The sequence below is a fragment of the Hemitrygon akajei genome, chromosome 6 (genome assembly GCF_048418815.1).
Source record: "Hemitrygon akajei chromosome 6, sHemAka1.3, whole genome shotgun sequence".
Lineage (NCBI taxonomy): Eukaryota > Metazoa > Chordata > Chondrichthyes > Myliobatiformes > Dasyatidae > Hemitrygon > Hemitrygon akajei.
The window spans coordinates 101,415,856-101,433,836 of NC_133129.1; the positions used below are offsets into that span (position 1 = coordinate 101,415,856).

Genomic DNA, 17,981 nt, shown 5'->3' on the forward strand with positions numbered 1-17,981 from the left:
TAACTAGAAAGAGTGCTGTTTCCAGCTGTAACTACAGAGAGTGTTGTTTCCAGCGGTAACCGCAGAGAATGCTGTTTCCAGCTGTAACTGCAGAGAGTTCTGTTTCCAGCGGTAACTGCACAGAGTGCTGTTTCCAGCTGTAACTACAGAGAGTGCTGTTTCCAGCTGTATATGCACAGAGTGCTGTTTCCAGCTGTAACTACAGAGAGTGCTGTTTCCAGCTGTAACTAGAGAGAGCACTGTTTCCAGCTGTAACTAGAAAGAGTGCTGTTTCCAGCTGTAATTACAGAGAGTTCTGTTTCCAGCGGTAACTGCACAGAGTGCTGTTTCCAGCTGTAACTACAGTGAGTGTTGTTTCCAGCGGTAACCGCAGAGAATACTGTTTCCAGCTGTAACTGCAGAGAGTTCTGTTTCCAGCGGTAACTGCACAGAGTGCTGTTTCCAGCTGTAACTACAGAGAGTGCTGTTTCCAGCTGTAACTAGAGAGAGCACTGTTTCCAGCTGTAACTAGAAAGAGTGCTGTTTCCAGCTGTAACTACAGAGAGAGCTGTTTCCAGCTGTAACCGCAGAGAGTGTTGTTTCCAGCGGTAACCGCAGAGAATGCTGTTTCCAGCTGTAACTGCAGAGAGTTCTGTTTCCAGCGGTAACTGCACAGAGTGCTGTTTCCAGCTGTAACTACAGAGAGTGCTGTTTCCAGCTGTAACTAGAGAGAGCACTGTTTCCAGCTGTAACTAGAAAGAGTGCTGTTTCCAGCTGTAACTACAGAGAGTGCTGTTTCCAGCTGTAACCGCAGAGAGTGCTGTTTCCAGCTGTAACCACAGAGAGTGCTATTTCCAGCTGTAACCGCAGAGAGCGCTGTTTCCAGCTGTAACTACAGAGAGTGCTGTTTCCAGCTGTAACCGCAGAGAGCGCTGTTTCCAGCGGTAACCGCAGAGAGTGCTGTTTCCAGCTGTAACCGCACAGAGTGCTGTTTCCAGCTGTAACTACAGAGAGTGCTGTTTCCAGCTGTAACCGCACAGAGTGCTGTTTCCAGCTGTAAACGCAGAGAGTTCTGTTTACAGCTGTAACCGCAGAGAGTGCTGTTTCCAGCTGTAACTACAGAGAGTGCTGTTTGCAGCTGTAACTGCACAGAGTGCTGTTTCCAGCTGTAACTACAGAGAGTGCTGTTTCCAGCTGTAACTGCACAGAGTGCAGTTTCCAGCTGTAACTACAGAGAGTGCTGTTTCCAGCTGTATCTTCAGAGAGTGCTGTTTCCACCTGTAACCGCAGAGAGCGCTGTTTCCAGCTGTAACTACAGAGAGTGCTGTTTCCAGCTGTAACCGCAGAGAGCGCTGTTTCCAGCGGTAACCGCAGAGAGTGCTGTTTCCAGCTGTAACCGCAGAGAGTGCTGTTTCCAGCTGTAACTAGCGAGAACGCTGTTTCCAGCTGTAAATGCAGAGAGTTCTGTTTCCAGCGGTAACTGCACAGAGTGCTGTTTCCAGCTGTAACTACAGAGAGTGCTGTTTCCAGCTGTAACCGCAGAGAGTGCTGTTTCCAGCTGTAAACGCAGAGAGTGCTATTTCCAGCTGTAACCGCAGAGAGCGCTGTTTCCAGCTGTAACTACAGAGAGTGCTGTTTCCAGCTGTAACCGCAGAGAGCGCTGTTTCCAGCGGTAACCGCAGAGAGTGCTGTTTCCAGCTGTAACCGCACAGAGTGCTGTTTCCAGCTGTAACTACAGAGAGTGCTGTTTCCAGCTGTAACCGCACAGAGTGCTGTTTCCAGCTGTAACCGCAGAGAGTTCTGTTTACAGCTGTAACCGCAGAGAGTGCTGTTTCCAGCTGTAACCGCACAGAGTGCTGTTTCCAGTTGTAACCGCAGAGAGTTCTGTTTCCAGTTGTAACCGCAGAGAGCGCTGTTTCCAGCTGTAACTGCAGAGAGTTCTGTTTCCAGCTGTAACTACAGAGAGTGCTGTTTCCAGCTGTAACTAGAGAGAGCACTGTTTCCAGCTGTAACTAGAAAGAGTGCTGTTTCCAGCTGTAACTACAGAGAGTGCTGTTTCCAGCTGTAACTAGAGAGAGCACTGTTTCCAGCTGTAACTAGAAAGAGTGCTGTTTCCAGCTGTAATTACAGAGAGTTCTGTTTCCAGCGGTAACTGCACAGAGTGCTGTTTCCAGCTGTAACTACAGAGAGTGCTGTTTCCAGCTGTAACCGCAGAGAGAGCACTGTTTCCAGCTGTAACTAGAAAGAGTGCTGTTTCCAGCTGTAACTAGAAAGAGTGCTGTTTCCAGCTGTAACTACAGAGAGTGTTGTTTCCAGCGGTAACCGCAGAGAATGCTGTTTCCAGCTGTAACTGCAGAGAGTTCTGTTTCCAGCGGTAACTGCACAGAGTGCTGTTTCCAGCTGTAACTACAGAGAGTGCTGTTTCCAGCTGTAACTGCACAGAGTGCTGTTTCCAGCTGTAACTACAGAGAGTGCTGTTTCCAGCTGTAACTAGAGAGAGCACTGTTTCCAGCTGTAACTAGAAAGAGTGCTGTTTCCAGCTGTAATTACAGAGAGTTCTGTTTCCAGCGGTAACTGCACAGAGTGCTGTTTCCAGCTGTAACTACAGAGAGTGCTGTTTCCAGCTGTAACTAGAGAGAGTGTTGTTTCCAGCGGTAACCGCAGAGAATGCTGTTTCCAGCTGTAACTGCAGAGAGTTCTGTTTCCAGCGGTAACTGCACAGAGTGCTGTTTCCAGCTGTAACTACAGAGAGTGCTGTTTCCAGCTGTAACTAGAGAGAGCACTGTTTCCAGCTGTAACTAGAAAGAGTGCTGTTTCCAGCTGTAACTACAGAGAGTGCTGTTTCCAGCTGTAACCGCAGAGAGTGCTGTTTCCAGCTGTAACCACAGAGAGTGCTATTTCCAGCTGTAACCGCAGAGAGCGCTGTTTCCAGCTGTAACTACAGAGAGTGCTGTTTCCAGCTGTAACCGCAGAGAGCGCTGTTTCCAGCGGTAACCGCAGAGAGTGCTGTTTCCAGCTGTAACCGCACAGAGTGCTGTTTCCAGCTGTAACTACAGAGAGTGCTGTTTCCAGCTGTAACCGCACAGAGTGCTGTTTCCAGCTGTAAACGCAGAGAGTTCTGTTTACAGCTGTAACCGCAGAGAGTGCTGTTTCCAGCTGTAACCGCACAGAGTGCTGTTTCCAGTTGTAACCGCAGAGAGTTCTGTTTCCAGTTGTAACCGCAGAGAGCGCTGTTTCCAGCTGTAACTGCAGAGAGTTCTGTTTCCAGCTGTAACTACAGAGAGTGCTGTTTCCAGCTGTAACTAGAGAGAGCACTGTTTCCAGCTGTAACTAGAAAGAGTGCTGTTTCCAGCTGTAACTACAGAGAGTGCTGTTTCCAGCTGTAACTAGAGAGAGCACTGTTTCCAGCTGTAACTAGAAAGAATGCTGTTTCCAGCTGTAATTACAGAGAGTTCTGTTTCCAGCGGTAACTGCACAGAGTGCTGTTTCCAGCTGTAACTACAGAGAGTGCTGTTTCCAGCTGTAACTAGAGAGAGCACTGTTTCCAGCTGTAACTAGAAATAGTGCTGTTTCCAGCTGTAACTACAGAGAGTGTTGTTTCCAGCGGTAACCGCAGAGAATGCTGTTTCCAGCTGTAACTGCAGAGAGTTCTGTTTCCAGCGGTAACTGCACAGAGTGCTGTTTCCAGCTGTAACTACAGGGAGTGCTGTTTCCAGCTGTAACTGCACAGAGTGCAGTTTCCAGCTGTAACTACAGAGAGTGCTGTTTCCAGCTGTAACTACAGAGTGCTGTTTCCAGCTGTAACTGCACAGAGTGCTGTTTCCAGCTGTAACTACAGAGAGTGCTGTTTGCAGCTGTAACTGCACAGAGTGCTGTTTCCAGCTGTAACTACAGAGAGTGCTGTTTCCAGCTGTAACTGCACAGAGTGCAGTTTCCAGCTGTAACTACAGAGAGTGCTGTTTCCAGCTGTATCTTCAGAGAGTGCTGTTTCCAGCTGTAACCGCAGAGAGCGCTGTTTCCAGCTGTAACTACAGAGAGTGCTGTTTCCAGCTGTAACCGCAGAGAGCGCTGTTTCCAGCGGTAACCGCAGAGAGTGCTGTTTCCAGCTGTAACCGCAGAGAGTGCTTTTTCCAGCTGTAACTAGCGAGAACACTGTTTCCAGCTGTAAATGCAGAGAGTTCTGTTTCCAGCGGTAACTGCACAGAGTGCTGTTTCCAGCTGTAACTACAGAGAGTGCTGTTTCCAGCTGTAACCGCAGAGAGTGCTGTTTCCAGCTGTAAACGCAGAGAGTGCTATTTCCAGCTGTAACCGCAGAGAGCGCTGTTTCCAGCTGTAACCGCAGAGAGCGCTGTTTCCAGCGGTAACCGCAGAGAGTGCTGTTTCCAGCTGTAACCGCACAGAGTGCTGTTTCCAGCTGTAACTACAGAGAGTGCTGTTTCCAGCTGTAACCGCACAGAGTGCTGTTTCCAGCTGTAACCGCAGAGAGTTCTGTTTACAGCTGTAACCGCAGAGAGTGCTGTTTCCAGCTGTAACCGCACAGAGTGCTGTTTCCAGTTGTAACCGCAGAGAGTTCTGTTTCCAGTTGTAACCGCAGAGAGCGCTGTTTCCAGCTGTAACTGCAGAGAGTTCTGTTTCCAGCTGTAACTACAGAGAGTGCTGTTTCCAGCTGTAACTAGAGAGAGCACTGTTTCCAGCTGTAACTAGAAAGAGTGCTGTTTCCAGCTGTAACTACAGAGAGTGCTGTTTCCAGCTGTAACTAGAGAGAGCACTGTTTCCAGCTGTAACTAGAAAGAGTGCTGTTTCCAGCTGTAATTACAGAGAGTTCTGTTTCCAGCGGTAACTGCACAGAGTGCTGTTTCCAGCTGTAACTACAGAGAGTGCTGTTTCCAGCTGTTACTAGAGAGAGCACTGTTTCCAGCTGTAACTAGAAAGAGTGCTGTTTCCAGCTGTAACTAGAAAGAGTGCTGTTTCCAGCTGTAACTACAGAGAGTGTTGTTTCCAGCGGTAACCGCAGAGAATGCTGTTTCCAGCTGTAACTGCAGAGAGTTCTGTTTCCAGCGGTAACTGCACAGAGTGCTGTTTCCAGCTGTAACTACAGAGAGAGCTGTTTCCAGCTGTAACTGCACAGAGTGCTGTTTCCAGCTGTAACTACAGAGAGTGCTGTTTCCAGCTGTAACTAGAGAGAGCACTGTTTCCAGCTGTAACTAGAAAGAGTGCTGTTTCCAGCTGTAATTACAGAGAGTTCTGTTTCCAGCGGTAACTGCACAGAGTGCTGTTTCCAGCTGTAACTACAGAGAGTGCTGTTTCCAGCTGTAACTAGAGAGAGCACTGTTTCCAGCTGTAACTAGAAAGAGTGCTGTTTCCAGCTGTAACTACAGAGAGTGTTGTTTCCAGCGGTAACCGCAGAGAATGCTGTTTCCAGCTGTAACTGCAGAGAGTTCTGTTTCCAGCGGTAACTGCACAGAGTGCTGTTTCCAGCTGTAACTACAGGGAGTGCTGTTTCCAGCTGTAACTGCACAGAGTGCAGTTTCCAGCTGTAACTACAGAGAGTGCTGTTTGCAGCTGTAACTGCACAGAGTTCTGTTTCCAGCTGTAACTACAGAGAGTGCTGTTTCCAGCTGTAACTGCACAGAGTGCTGTTTCCAGCTGTAACTACAGAGATTGCTGTTTCCAGCTGTAATGAGAGATTGCTGTTCAGCACTGTATCTACTGAGTTTTCTGTTCCCCTCTATAATGATACAGATTGTTGTTCCCCTCTGCAACAACAGAAATTGTTGTTAAACACTTTAACAACAGATTGTACTGTTCTCCTCTGTAACAACAGCGATTGCTGTTCCCTTCTGTGAGGACAGAGATTGGTGTTCCCCTCTGTAATGTCAGAGAATGCTGTTCCTCTGTAATGACAGAGATCGCTTTTCCTCTTTGTAATGAGAGAGATTGTTGCTCCTCTCCATAACAACAGAGACTGCTGTATCTCAGTGTAACGACTGAGATTGCAGTTCCCCTCTGTAACGACAGAGATTGCTGTTCTGCTCTGTATTGACTGGTAATGTTGATCCCTTCTGTAACAAGAGAGATTGCTTTTCCCCTCTGTAAATACAGAAATTGTAGTTGCCCTCAGTAACGACAGGGATTACTGATCCCCTCTGGAACGACAGAGGTTAATGTTCACCTTTGTAATGATAGAGATTGCTGTTCCCCTCTATAATGACAGAGATTGTTGCTCCCTTTTGTAACATCAGAGATTACTGTTCCCCTCTGTAATGATACAGATCATTGTTCCTCTCCGTAACAACAAAGACCGCTGTTCCCTAGTGTAACGACTGAGATTGCTGTTCCCTCTGTAATGATAAGGACTGTTGATCCCCTCTGTAATTACAGAGATTGCTGTTCTCCACTGGATGAACTGAGATTGCGGTTCCCCTCTGTAACAATACAGATTGCAGTTCCCCTCTGTAACTACAGAGATTGCTGTTTCCCACTGTAATGAGAGATTGCTGTTCAGCACTGTATCTACTGAGCTTGCTGTTCCCTTCTGTAACAATACAGAGTGTTGTTCCCCTCTGTAATGACAGAGATTGCTGTTAACCAGTTTAACAACAGAGAGTGTTGTTCTCCTCTGTAAGAACAGAGATTGCTGTTGCCTACTGGATTGAATGACATTGCAGTTCCCCTCTGTAACAACACAGATTGCTGTTCCCTTTTCTAATGCCAGAGATTGCTGTTCCTCTCTGTAACGACACTGATTGCAGTTCCCTCTGCAACAAAAGAGATTGCAGGTCCCCTCGGTAATGACGGGGATTGCTGCACTCCTCTGTAAGGACAAGATTGTTGTTCCCCTCTGTAATGACAGAGATACTGTTCCCCTATGTAATGAGAAACTTTGTTGAACCCCTCTGTAACGACTGAGATTGCCGTTGTCATATGTAACAACAGAGATTGGTCTTTCTCTCTGTAATACAGCAATTGGTGTTCCCCTGTGCAAAAACGGAGTTTACTGTTCCCTTCTGTAATGACAGAGATTGCAGTTCCCCTGTGTAACTACAGTGATTGCTGTTTCCCACTTAAATGACAGACTGCTGTTCTCCACTGTATCAACTGAGATTGCTGTTCCCTTCTGTAACAATACAGATTGTTGTTCCCCTCTGTAATGACAGAGATTGCTGTTAACCAGTTTAACAACAGAGAGTGTTGTTCTCCTCTGTAAGAACAGAGATTGCTGTTGCCTACTGGAATGAATGACATTGCAGTTCCCCTCTGTAATGACACAGATTGCTGTTCCCTTTTCTAATGCCAGAGATTGCTGTTCCCCTCTGTAACTACAGTGATTGCTGTTTCCCACTTAAATGACAGACTGCTGTTCTCCACTGTATCAACTGAGATTGCTGTTCCCTTCTGTAACAATACAGATTGTTGTTCCCCTCTGTAATGACAGAGATTGCTGTTAACCAGTTTAACAACAGAGAGTGTTGTTCTCCTCTGTAAGAACAGAGATTGCTGTTGCCTACTGGAATGAATGACATTGCAGTTCCCCTCTGTAATGACACAGATTGCTGTTCCCTTTTCTAATGCCAGAGATTGCTGTTCCCCTCTGTAACAACAGAGATTGTTGTTCTCCTCTGTAATGACAGAGATTGTTGTGCCCATCTGGAATGACAGAAATTGCTGTTCCCCTCTGTAACGACAGAGATTGCTGTTCCCCTCTGTAACGACAGAGATTGCTGTTCCCCTCTGTAATGACAGAGATTGGTGTTCCCCTCTGTAATGACAGAGATTGCTGTTCCCCTCTGTAACGACAGAGATTGGTGTTCCCCTCTGTAACAACAGAGATTGCTGTTCCCCTCTGTAATGACTGAGATTTCTGTTCTCTACTGTAACAACAGAGATTGCTGTTCCCTTCTGGAAACACAGAGATTGTTGTTCGGCTCCGTAATGACAGAGATTGCTGTTCCACTCTGTAATGACAGAGATTTCTGTTCCCTATTGTGACGACAGGGATTGATGTTCCCCTCCATAATGACAGGGATTGCTGATCCACTCTGAAATGACAGAGGTTAATGTTCCGCTTTGTAATGATTGAGATTGCCGTTCCCCTCTGTAATGACAGATATTGCTGTTCCTCTCTGTAATGATAGAGATTGCTCTACCCATCTGGAACAATAGAGATTTCTGTTTCCCTCTGGAGCAACAGAGATAGTTGTTACCCTGTGTAGCGACAGAGATTGGTGTTCACCTCTTTAATGACTGAGACTGCTGTTCTCTACTGTAACAGGAGAGACTGCTGTTCCCTTCTGTAAGCACAGAGATTGGTGCTCCGCTCTGTAACAACAGAGATATCTGTTCCCCTCTGTAACAAAAGATACTGGTGTTCCTATCTGTAACGACAGTGATTGCAGTTCCATTCTGCAAGTACAGGGATTGCAGTTCCCCTCGGTAATGACGCGATTGCTGCTCCCCTCTGTAAGAACAGAGATTGTTATTCCCCTCTGTAATGACAGAGATACTGTTCCCCTATGTAATGACAAACACTGTTGAGTCCCTCTGTGCAACTGAGATTGCCGTTGTCGTATATAACAACAGAGATTGGTCTTTCTCTCTGTAACGACAGTTATTGGTGTTCCCCTGTGCAAAAATGGAGTTTACTGTTCCCTTCTGTAATGACAGAGATTGCTGTTCCCTTCTGTAATGACAGGTTGCAGTTCCCCTACATAACGATGGATATTGCGGTTCCCCTCTTTAACAACAGAGATTACTGTCCCTCCGTAACTACAAATATTGCTGTTCCAGTCTATAACTTCAGAGAGTGCTGTTCCCACTTTAATGACACATTGCTGTTCTCCACTGTATCAACTGAGATTGTTGTTCCCCTCTGTAACGATAGAGATTCCTGTTCTCCACTTATAACAACACATATTGCTGTTCCCCTCTGTAACAACAGCGATTGCTGTTGCCTACTGGAAAGACTGACATTGCAGTTCCCCTGTGTAATGACAGATATTGGTGTTCCCCTCTGTAATGAGGTTGACTGCTGTTGTCTACTGTAACAACAGAGAATGCTGTTCCCTCTGTAATGACAGAGATTGCTGATCCTCTCTTGTAATGACAGAGTTTGTTGCTCCCTTCTGTAACATCAGAGATTGCTGGTCCCCTTGGTAATGATACAGATTGTTGCTCCCCTCTGTAACAACAGAGACTACAGTTCCCCAGTGTAACGACTAAGATTGCGGTTCCCCTCTGTAATGACAGAGATTGCTGTTCCCCTCTGTAACAACAGAGACTGCTGTTACTCAGTGTAACAACTAAGATTGCGGTTCCCCTCTGTAATGACAGAGATTGCTGTTCTGCTCTGTAATGACTGGTAATGTTGATCCCTTCTGTAACAACAGAGATTGTTGTTGCCTACTGGAATGAATGAAATTACTGTTTCCCTCTGTAACAACAGAGATTACTGATCCCCTCTGGAATGACATAGATTGCTGTTCCCCTCAGTAACGACAGGGATTGCTGATCCCCTCTGGAACGACAGAGGTTAATGTTCCCGTCTGTAATGACAGAGATTGCTGTACCCCTTTGTAATATCCGAGATTGCTGTTCCTCTCTGTAATGATAGAGATTGCTGTTCCCGTCTGTAATGACAAGGATTGCTGTTCCCCTCCGTAACTACAGTGATTGCTGTCTCCCACTTTAATGACAGAATGCTGTTTTCCACTGTATCAACTGAGATTGCTTTCCCCCCTGTAATGATACAGATTGTTGTTCTCCTCTGTAATGACAGAGATTGTTGTGCCCATCTGAAATGACTGAAATTGCTGTTCCCCTCTGTAACGACAGAGATTGTTGTTTGGCTCCGTAATGACTGAGATTGGTGTTCCCCTCTGTAATGACTGAGATTGCTGTTCTCTACTGTAACAACAGAGATTGCTGTTCCCTTCTGGAAACACAGAGATTGTTGTTCAGCTCCGTAATGACAGAGATTGCTGTTCCACTCTGTAATGACAGAGATTTCTGTTCCCTATTGTGACGACAGGGATTGATGTTCCCCTCCATAATGACAGGGATTGCTGATCCACTCTGAAATGACAGAGGTTAATGTTCCGCTTTGTAATGATGGAGATTGCTGTTCCCCTCTGTAATGACAGGGATTGCCGTTCCCCTCTTTAATGATTGAGATTGCCGTTCCCCTCTGTAACAAGAGACTGCTGTTTACCTCTGTAACTGCAGAGATTGCTGTTTTCCACTATAATGACACATTGCTGTTCTCCATTGTATGAACTGTGATTGCTGTTCCCTTATGTAACAATACAGATTGTTGTTCCTCCTGTAACGACAGTAATTGCTTTTCTCCATTTTAGCAGCAGAGATTGCTGTTCTCCTCTTTCACAACAGAGATTGCTGTTCCCGTATGTAACGACAGGGGTTGCTGACATCCTGTGTAACAACAGAGGTTAATGTTTCCCTCTGTAATGGCAGAGATTGCTGTTCCCATCTGTAACTACAGAGATTGCGGTTTGCTTATGTTATGACAGAGATGCTGTTCCTTTCTGTTATGACAGATATTGTTGTACCCCTCTTTAACAACAGAAATCGCTGTTCCCCTATGTAATGACTGAAATTGCTGATCCACTCTGTAATTACAGAGATTGTTGTTCCCCTCTGTAACAACAGAGATTGCTGACACCCTGTGTAATGACAGAGGATACTGTTCCCCTCTGTAAGGACAGAGATTGTTGTTCCTCTCTGTAATGACAGATGGCTGTTCCTATCTTTAACAACCTAGATCGCTGTTTCCCACTGTAATGACAGATATTGTGGTTCCCCTCTTTAACAACAGAGATTGCTGTTCCCCTCAGTAATGACAGAGATTGCTGTTCCCCTCTATAACAAAAGACACTGGTGTTCCTCTCTGTAACGACACTGATTGCAGTTCCTCTCTGGAACAACAGAGATTGCAGTTCCCCTCGGTAATGACGCAGATTGCTGCTCCCCTCTGTAAGCACAGAGATTGTTGTTCCCCTCTATAATGACAGAGATACTGTTCCCCTATGTAATGAAAAGCTTCGTTGAACCCCTCCGTAACAACTGAGGTTGCTGTTCTCATATGTAACAACAGAGATTGGTCTTTCTCTCTGTAATGACAGAGATTGGTGTACCCCTCTGTAATGACAGAGATTGCTGTTCCACTCTGTAACTACAGAGATTGCTGTTCCCCTCTGTAATGACAGATTTGCTGTTCCACTCTGTAATGACAGTGATTGCTGTTTCCCACTTTAATGACACATTGCTGTTCTCCACTGTTTCAATTGAGATTGCTGTTCCCTTCTGTAAGGACAGTGTGGTGAACTACATATACCTGTCTGGAGTTCAGGTTCTCTTTAAATATTAAAATCCTGGCATCAATACATCAACCTCTATCAGCGGCCAGATATGATTCTTTAAAGGGCCACGCCAGTTATCCCTATTCTGGAGAGTCTGAGAGTTTAAATCCTGGATACTGGCGCGGTTGGGTGCGTGTCGTGACACAAAGAAACAAAACACACAGAGAGTTGCCATTTACTGGAATGTTTTCCCTGATAAAAAGCCAGGAGCTGTTTCATTAAAGGAGAACTGGGCAAGTATTTGGAGTTGGTGAAGCAAAGTGACGGGTGGGACTAACAGAAAGCCTTACCAAACTTGGTTTATTATTGTCTAATTTGGCTACGAAATGTAGGAACAGAATGAGACTATTCGGCCCATCAGGTCACCTGTGCCATTCAATTAAGGTTCATTTTGTTCAATCTCATCCTCATACATTCTCCCTGTAACCGTTAACCCCCTTACCAATCAAGAACTTATCAAACACCGTCATTAATATATGCAATGACTTGTCCTCAACAGACGATTGTGGCACTGAATTCACCATACTGTGGCTAAATAAATTCCTCTTCATCACAGTTCTAAAGGAACATCCTTGCATCGTGAGGTTTGCCCTCTGGTCTTAGACTACCCCACTACTATTTTTCTTGGTGGACGGCAATCAGCTCGGGGCCAATACAAAGAAAGGAAGAGTAAGCGGAGTGGCCATTGTGTGAGTGGGGCGTTATTAGCGTGGTCTAGATTTAGCTCAACATTTTAGGTGAGAACAGGCTTAGGAAGCACAGGCAGAGGCCCTTTGTAAGTAAATAAGAAAGTTCCCGGAAGTTCCCTCCCCCCCCACCTCCCCCATGAGTACATAGTTTGTTCACTGAGAATAGTTGTGATATGTTCCTTGTGTGAAATATGGAAAATGTGGGAGACTCCCTGATAACTACGTCTGCACAATGAAAGCACATTGAGGTGCAGGTCCTTAGAGACCAGTGTTTGGGAATCAGAGCTGCTGCTCGATAACTGTCGGCTCATATTGGAGAATAAGGAGGCGATAGTGGGAGCTACAGGGAGGTAGTCACCTTAAGTTGTAGGAGGCAGGTCCCTGGTTTACTGTCAGGAGAGGGCAAGGGAGTAGGCAGCCAGTGCAGAGTACCCCAGTAACCGTTCTCTTTGAAAATTAGAGTACGGTTTGGGTGTTGTTAGAGGGGACGACCTACCAGAGGGAAGATGGAGCGGCTGGGTCTCTGGCACTGAATCTGTCTCTGTGGCTCAGAGAAAAAGAGGGGTGCAGTAGTGATAGGGAATTCCCCAGTTAGAGGAGTAGACACGATATTCCGTGTACCTGAAAGAGACACCTGCATCATGCGTTACTTCCCAGGTGTATCGGTCAAAGATGTCTCGGATTGGGTTCACGCCATTCTGAAGGGGAGGGAGGAGTGAACAGCCAGAAGTCATGGTACGTGTTGGTATCAGTGACGTAGGTAGGAAAGGGGAGGAGGTCCCGAAGGGCAGACATAGGTAGAAATCTGAAAAGGAGGACAGCCTTGCTGTCTGTGCCACGTGCCACTTAGGGTAAGAATAGGATGATTTGGCGGATGAATGTGTGGCTGAAGAACGTTTGCGGGGAGCAGGCTTTCAGAGTTTTGGATCATTGGGATCTCTTCTGGGAAGATACAGGATGACTTGTACAATGAAGGATGTGTTTGTTACATGTGAACCCGAGGGGTCCAATATTGTTGCAGGCAGGATACTCGAGCTGATGAGGAGGGGTTAAGCAAATTGCGGGGGGGGGGGGGGAGGTGCAGGAATTGGAGCGATAAGGCTGAGGACAGGGCAGTTGAGTGGCAGTAGGGGAGGTGCCATAGAGATTGGTGCAATGTCTGTAGTTATTTGTCATCTATATCAACGATCTGGATGATAATGTGATAAACTGTATCAACAAATTTGTCGATGATACCAAGGCTGGAACTGTAGTGGACAGTCTAGCAAAGCTTGCAACGAAATCTGGACTAGCTGGAAATATCAGCTGAAAAATGGTAGATGGAAATTAGTATAGACATGTAAGATGTTGCCCTTTGGGAGGATGGATGGGCCCCTCCCCTGTAGGGAGGTGGGTCAGTGATGGGAGCTTAGTGATTACTGCAATGTTATAACAGCTTGGGGCATCGCAGTTCAATTCCGGTGTCCTCTCTGAGCAACTTTGTATGTTCCTTCCACGTGACCGTGGGTTTCCTCTGGGTGCTCCAGCTTCCCAGCACAACTGGGCCATCGCTTAATTACGCCAAGATGTTCTTGGCTCGATGAGTCCCAATTAAGCAGAATTCACTGTGTACCCATGAGTGTTGCAGCTGAGCATCGAGTGGGACCACCACCCCGCTGTCACAGTGTAGTCTATAGGAGCCACTTCAGCATTTATCCCACAAGCCCGGCACTTTTTCCTGTGTTACATCTGCAGTCTTCCATTCCTCCATGTCTTCTGCAGAATCCAGAGTATTTTGGCAAATTACAGCCATCTCTTCTGCCACGACCTTTAAGACCCCACAACACAAGCCATAGCTCCAGGGACTATGCTGGACTTTCTCTCTCGTGGACAGACTTCTTTAAGTGAACAAAATAAGGAAACTGTACACACATTCTGATCAGGTTAAATTCCAACTGAATTCTTCATATGGGATTTTCAATTGTACAGAGCACTGTCGATTAACATCTGAGGTTAGACAGTTTAAAACCAGGAAAACAGCCAGGGTGTTGCCTTTCCCAGTCATACTGAGGCTCCCCCCACTCGATTGGTGACTTCAATGGGGACTGTTCGATGAAACCTACTGAATAATGTAATATTCCCCAAATTCCCTTCAAGCCTGGATTCTGTTGGTAGTGTGCCTTCCTGTTTCCATGGGGGCATGGGTTCGAATCCCACCACTGCCATTAGGTATATACCACATCTACCTCATGGCACAACAGTGTAGTTGTCATCAGAATGCTCTACATTGCCAGTCTCTGGTGTTCAATTCCACCACTGTGTGTACTGAGTTTGTACGTTCCCTTTATGACCTCTGCAGTTTCCTCTGGGTGCTCTGGTTTCCATCAGATTCCCAAGATGTACAGGTTAGGGTTAGTAAGTTGTCTCCAAGCTATGTTGGTGCTGGAAGCATGGCGACACTTACTGGCTTCCCCCAGCAATTTCTTGGATGGTGATGCAAGCAACATATTTCACTGTACGTTTAAATGGGCCAAAGGGCATGTTTGTGTGCTGTGGTGTTCTATGACTTAGTAACTTTAGAGGGTAGTTTGTAACCCAAGCACCATTCAGAGTTTTCAGAATTGTAATGACACAGAGTTTTATCGATCACATTTATTGCAATCTCCTTATGATCACATTCAGCGCGAAACCCAGCAGTCCCGGAGTGCAAAGTTCAGGTAGAACACTGCCAGAAAGCCACCCACAGCAATCTGCATATGCTGGAAATTGGAAGCCATAACAAAAAAAGCTGAAAATGATGCGCAGTTCTGAAAGAGGGATGGGGGAAGAGATGTCCAGAGTGATCTTGGGGTCCAAGTCCATAGCTGCAAGTTGCTGTGCAAGTGGAGAGGGTGGTGGAGAAGGCGTACAGCACGTTTGCCTTTATTGATCAGTGCACTGCGTACACGAGTGTAATATGCACCATAGTAAAGTTTGGTAAGGTCACTCTCGGAGTATCAGGAGCAGTTCCGATCACCCTGTTACTACAAGGGTTTGGAGGCTTTAGAGAGGATGCAGAAGAGGTTCATTGGATGAGGATTCTGTCTCGAGGAGGATCCCTCACTGGCAATTGCGAATTAGGGGACTTGGCATTCATTGAGGAGATGTAGGTGTCAAATCTGCCTCATCCAGGTCAGAGAGAGGAAGGTAGGAAGGAAGAAGTGGAGTCAGTTCGGCAATAAGCGCTATAGAAATTTGCAGCTTGAATTCTCATCTGACCCCAAAGCATAAAGCACAGAGGAAGCAATGGCCAGCGGTGGGATGGGCCTTCATATCGCCACACTGTTCTCGATGACGCTTGGCATAAGGTACGCATACTTCAGCTCAAGACCCTCATTGCGCTTCTTTATCTCATTCTCGATGTACACGAGTTCTTTCTGGAACTTCTCGATGCATTCCTTAGCTTCCGGTTCAATGAAGCGTTGTTCCATGTACGTACCCAAGCTTGTCTGCGGGAAGTAGAGAGATTTATTCCTGAAGGATGGGGGTAATAATCAGTAATCACTCACACTCACACACACACACACACACACACACACACACACACACACACACACACACACACACACACACACACACACACACACACACACACACACACACACACACACACACACACACACACACACACACACACACACACACACACACACACACACACACACTTCCTGATACCCCTCTCCATATCCTGACTTGGTGCGATGGACACTGATCTCTCCACGTAGACTGTTGGCTGCTTCCTTCACCCCATGACTGATGTGAATAAAAATCCCTCGGACCCTTCCCTTGCTGTTCCATACGGTGGAGCTGTGCTCGGGCCACGTGGTGTTTACAACGGCAGCATTGGTGATGTATGGGTAGCCTTGGCTTGACTCACTACAAGTTGAGGTAAGTCAGGTCTCCCTCCACACAGATCGCGTTCCATATTCTTCTCCATTAGTAAAACTGAGTGCAGCAACAGACTCTTCAGATCAACTGGTCCATGCCAACTAAGCTAATCCCATTTCCCCATGTTCCTCTAAAACTTACTTGTCCATGGGCCTGTCCTGATGTCCCTTAACCATCGTTATTGTTCCTGCCTCAACCACGTCGTCTGGCAGCTTGTTCCAAGCCCTCTGTGCAGAAGATGTCCCTAAGCTCTGTCCCTAAACTTTCCCCTCTCACCTTAAACCTGTGCCTTGTCTTTAGTTTCCTTTCCCTGGGAGCAAGACTGTAACCTACCTGTTCCCCTGATGATCATATACAGCTCCATATGGTCACCCATCAGTCTCCAACACTCCTGGAGTAAAGTCTTAACCTGCCCAACCTCTCCTTATAACTCCAGAGACTCAATCTCTTTTTCACTCTTCCCAGTTTAATGACATCATGTAATTGAAAGGCATCATCTCAGAGTTGGCGTCTAGGTGTCTTATGGTCCTTTGGTGTTATACTACTTACTTCAGAGGGAGCTGATCGACTGAGCAGATGGATGGTCGCAAGCACCAGCACCGAGGCACTTTTCGTCGGCAAAGTGTTTAAGATGTCTTCCTCAGTGACTTTCCCCTTTTCTGTGGGTGCTGGTTTCTGCATGGTCGAAGGACTGTTTGGGACCCAGGATCCCCAGTCAAACTGTGAAATAAGTCAGGTGTTAGATACAATGCTTACTCTTACCTGAGGTTTTGCTGTACCACGGTCTCGTAACAGCAACCTAAGTGCATAGAACATGGAACAGAACATGGCATCGTAGCATAGGCCCTTTGCCACACATTCAGCATACAGACTGTAATTGATTCTATTGTACTTCTCTGTTCTACTGTGAAAGCTCACAATCAAATACCTTATTGTCTTTCACAATCTCCTATACTATCATTAAGACACATCTCACCCTCCATTACTCCTAAGATCCATCAGTTCCTCCGCACTACTTGTATTTTGCTTCAAATCGATCCTTCCAAAGTGAATCACTTCATACATTTCTGGATTAAATTCTATCTGCCTCTTTTCAGCTAAGGTCTGCATTCTGTCAATGTCCTTTTCAACCCGTGACAATCTACTACACTATCCACAACTCCACCAATCTTCATGTCATCATACCAGAAATATTTGATTGGGGAACCATCTGAAATATCTGGCTCAGCAGGATAACCTTGGGAGTTTGGATGGAGCTAGAAATGGGGAAAGATAAACAAGAGTCATTTAAATTGCTTCTCATATGAATCCTGTTGAGCCACGGCAGAATGTAATGTGTTTGGAATTGTGAAACCAAAGATTACATTAGTTCCTGCAAAGAACAGTTGGAAACTGGTAATAAAATTATGGTCAGCCACACTCTTGGCTAGCAGAGCATTATGGACTGAATGGCCTTATTTACTGTATGCTACGATTGGGATCAGAGAAGAGAGCTCCTGTGCATCCCATCATTCTGATTGCTTTGATTGAGCAGGGAATGACGTTTTGGTGAGGGAGAGGACTGCTGGGAGTAAACGGTTGAGAAATCCTCTCCCCTATAATCCCTCCTTCTCAACTGCCCATCTCTTCCCTCTTGATAGGTATGTCTCCTTATTTCTTTTCCACTGTGATTGACTTCTTCTCCAGCCCTTTACCTTTTATCTATCTGCTCCCAGCTTCTCAGTTCAGCTCTCCTCTCTCTCCCAGTCACCTATCCTCACCTGTCTCCTGGCACCTTGTACTATTTTCCCTTCCCCCAGCATCTAATTCCGGTCTCTGTCAGCTTTCTTTCCAGTCCTGATGAAAGGACTCGGCCTGAAATGTTAACTGTTTATTCCCCTTGGTGGATGCATCTGACCTGTTGAGTTCCTGCAGCTACTTGTGTGCGTTACTGAGTAATATCCAGCTCAGACTGAATTCTTAACGGTCTGAAAATTGTGTTCAGTCACCAGACACTGCTCGGAATGTCTCTGTTTGTGTGAGGTCTGTTTCT

At 46.2% G+C, this 17,981-nt stretch overlaps 1 protein-coding gene across 1 annotated transcript in view; it reads right to left on the bottom strand.

The window, feature by feature from the left end:
- Window positions 1–14,683: 14,683 nt before the first annotated feature.
- Window positions 14,684–17,981, bottom strand: part of LOC140729826 (polyunsaturated fatty acid 5-lipoxygenase-like) — a 47,740-nt gene continuing 44,442 nt past the window's right edge. The window contains exons 13-14 of the mRNA XM_073050038.1: window positions 16,499–16,669; window positions 14,684–15,510 (exon numbers count right to left, since the gene is read on the bottom strand). Coding sequence (XP_072906139.1) covers window positions 15,331–15,510; window positions 16,499–16,669 — 351 coding nt within the window. The 3' untranslated portion in view covers window positions 14,684–15,330. The remainder of the gene's footprint in view (window positions 15,511–16,498; window positions 16,670–17,981) is intronic.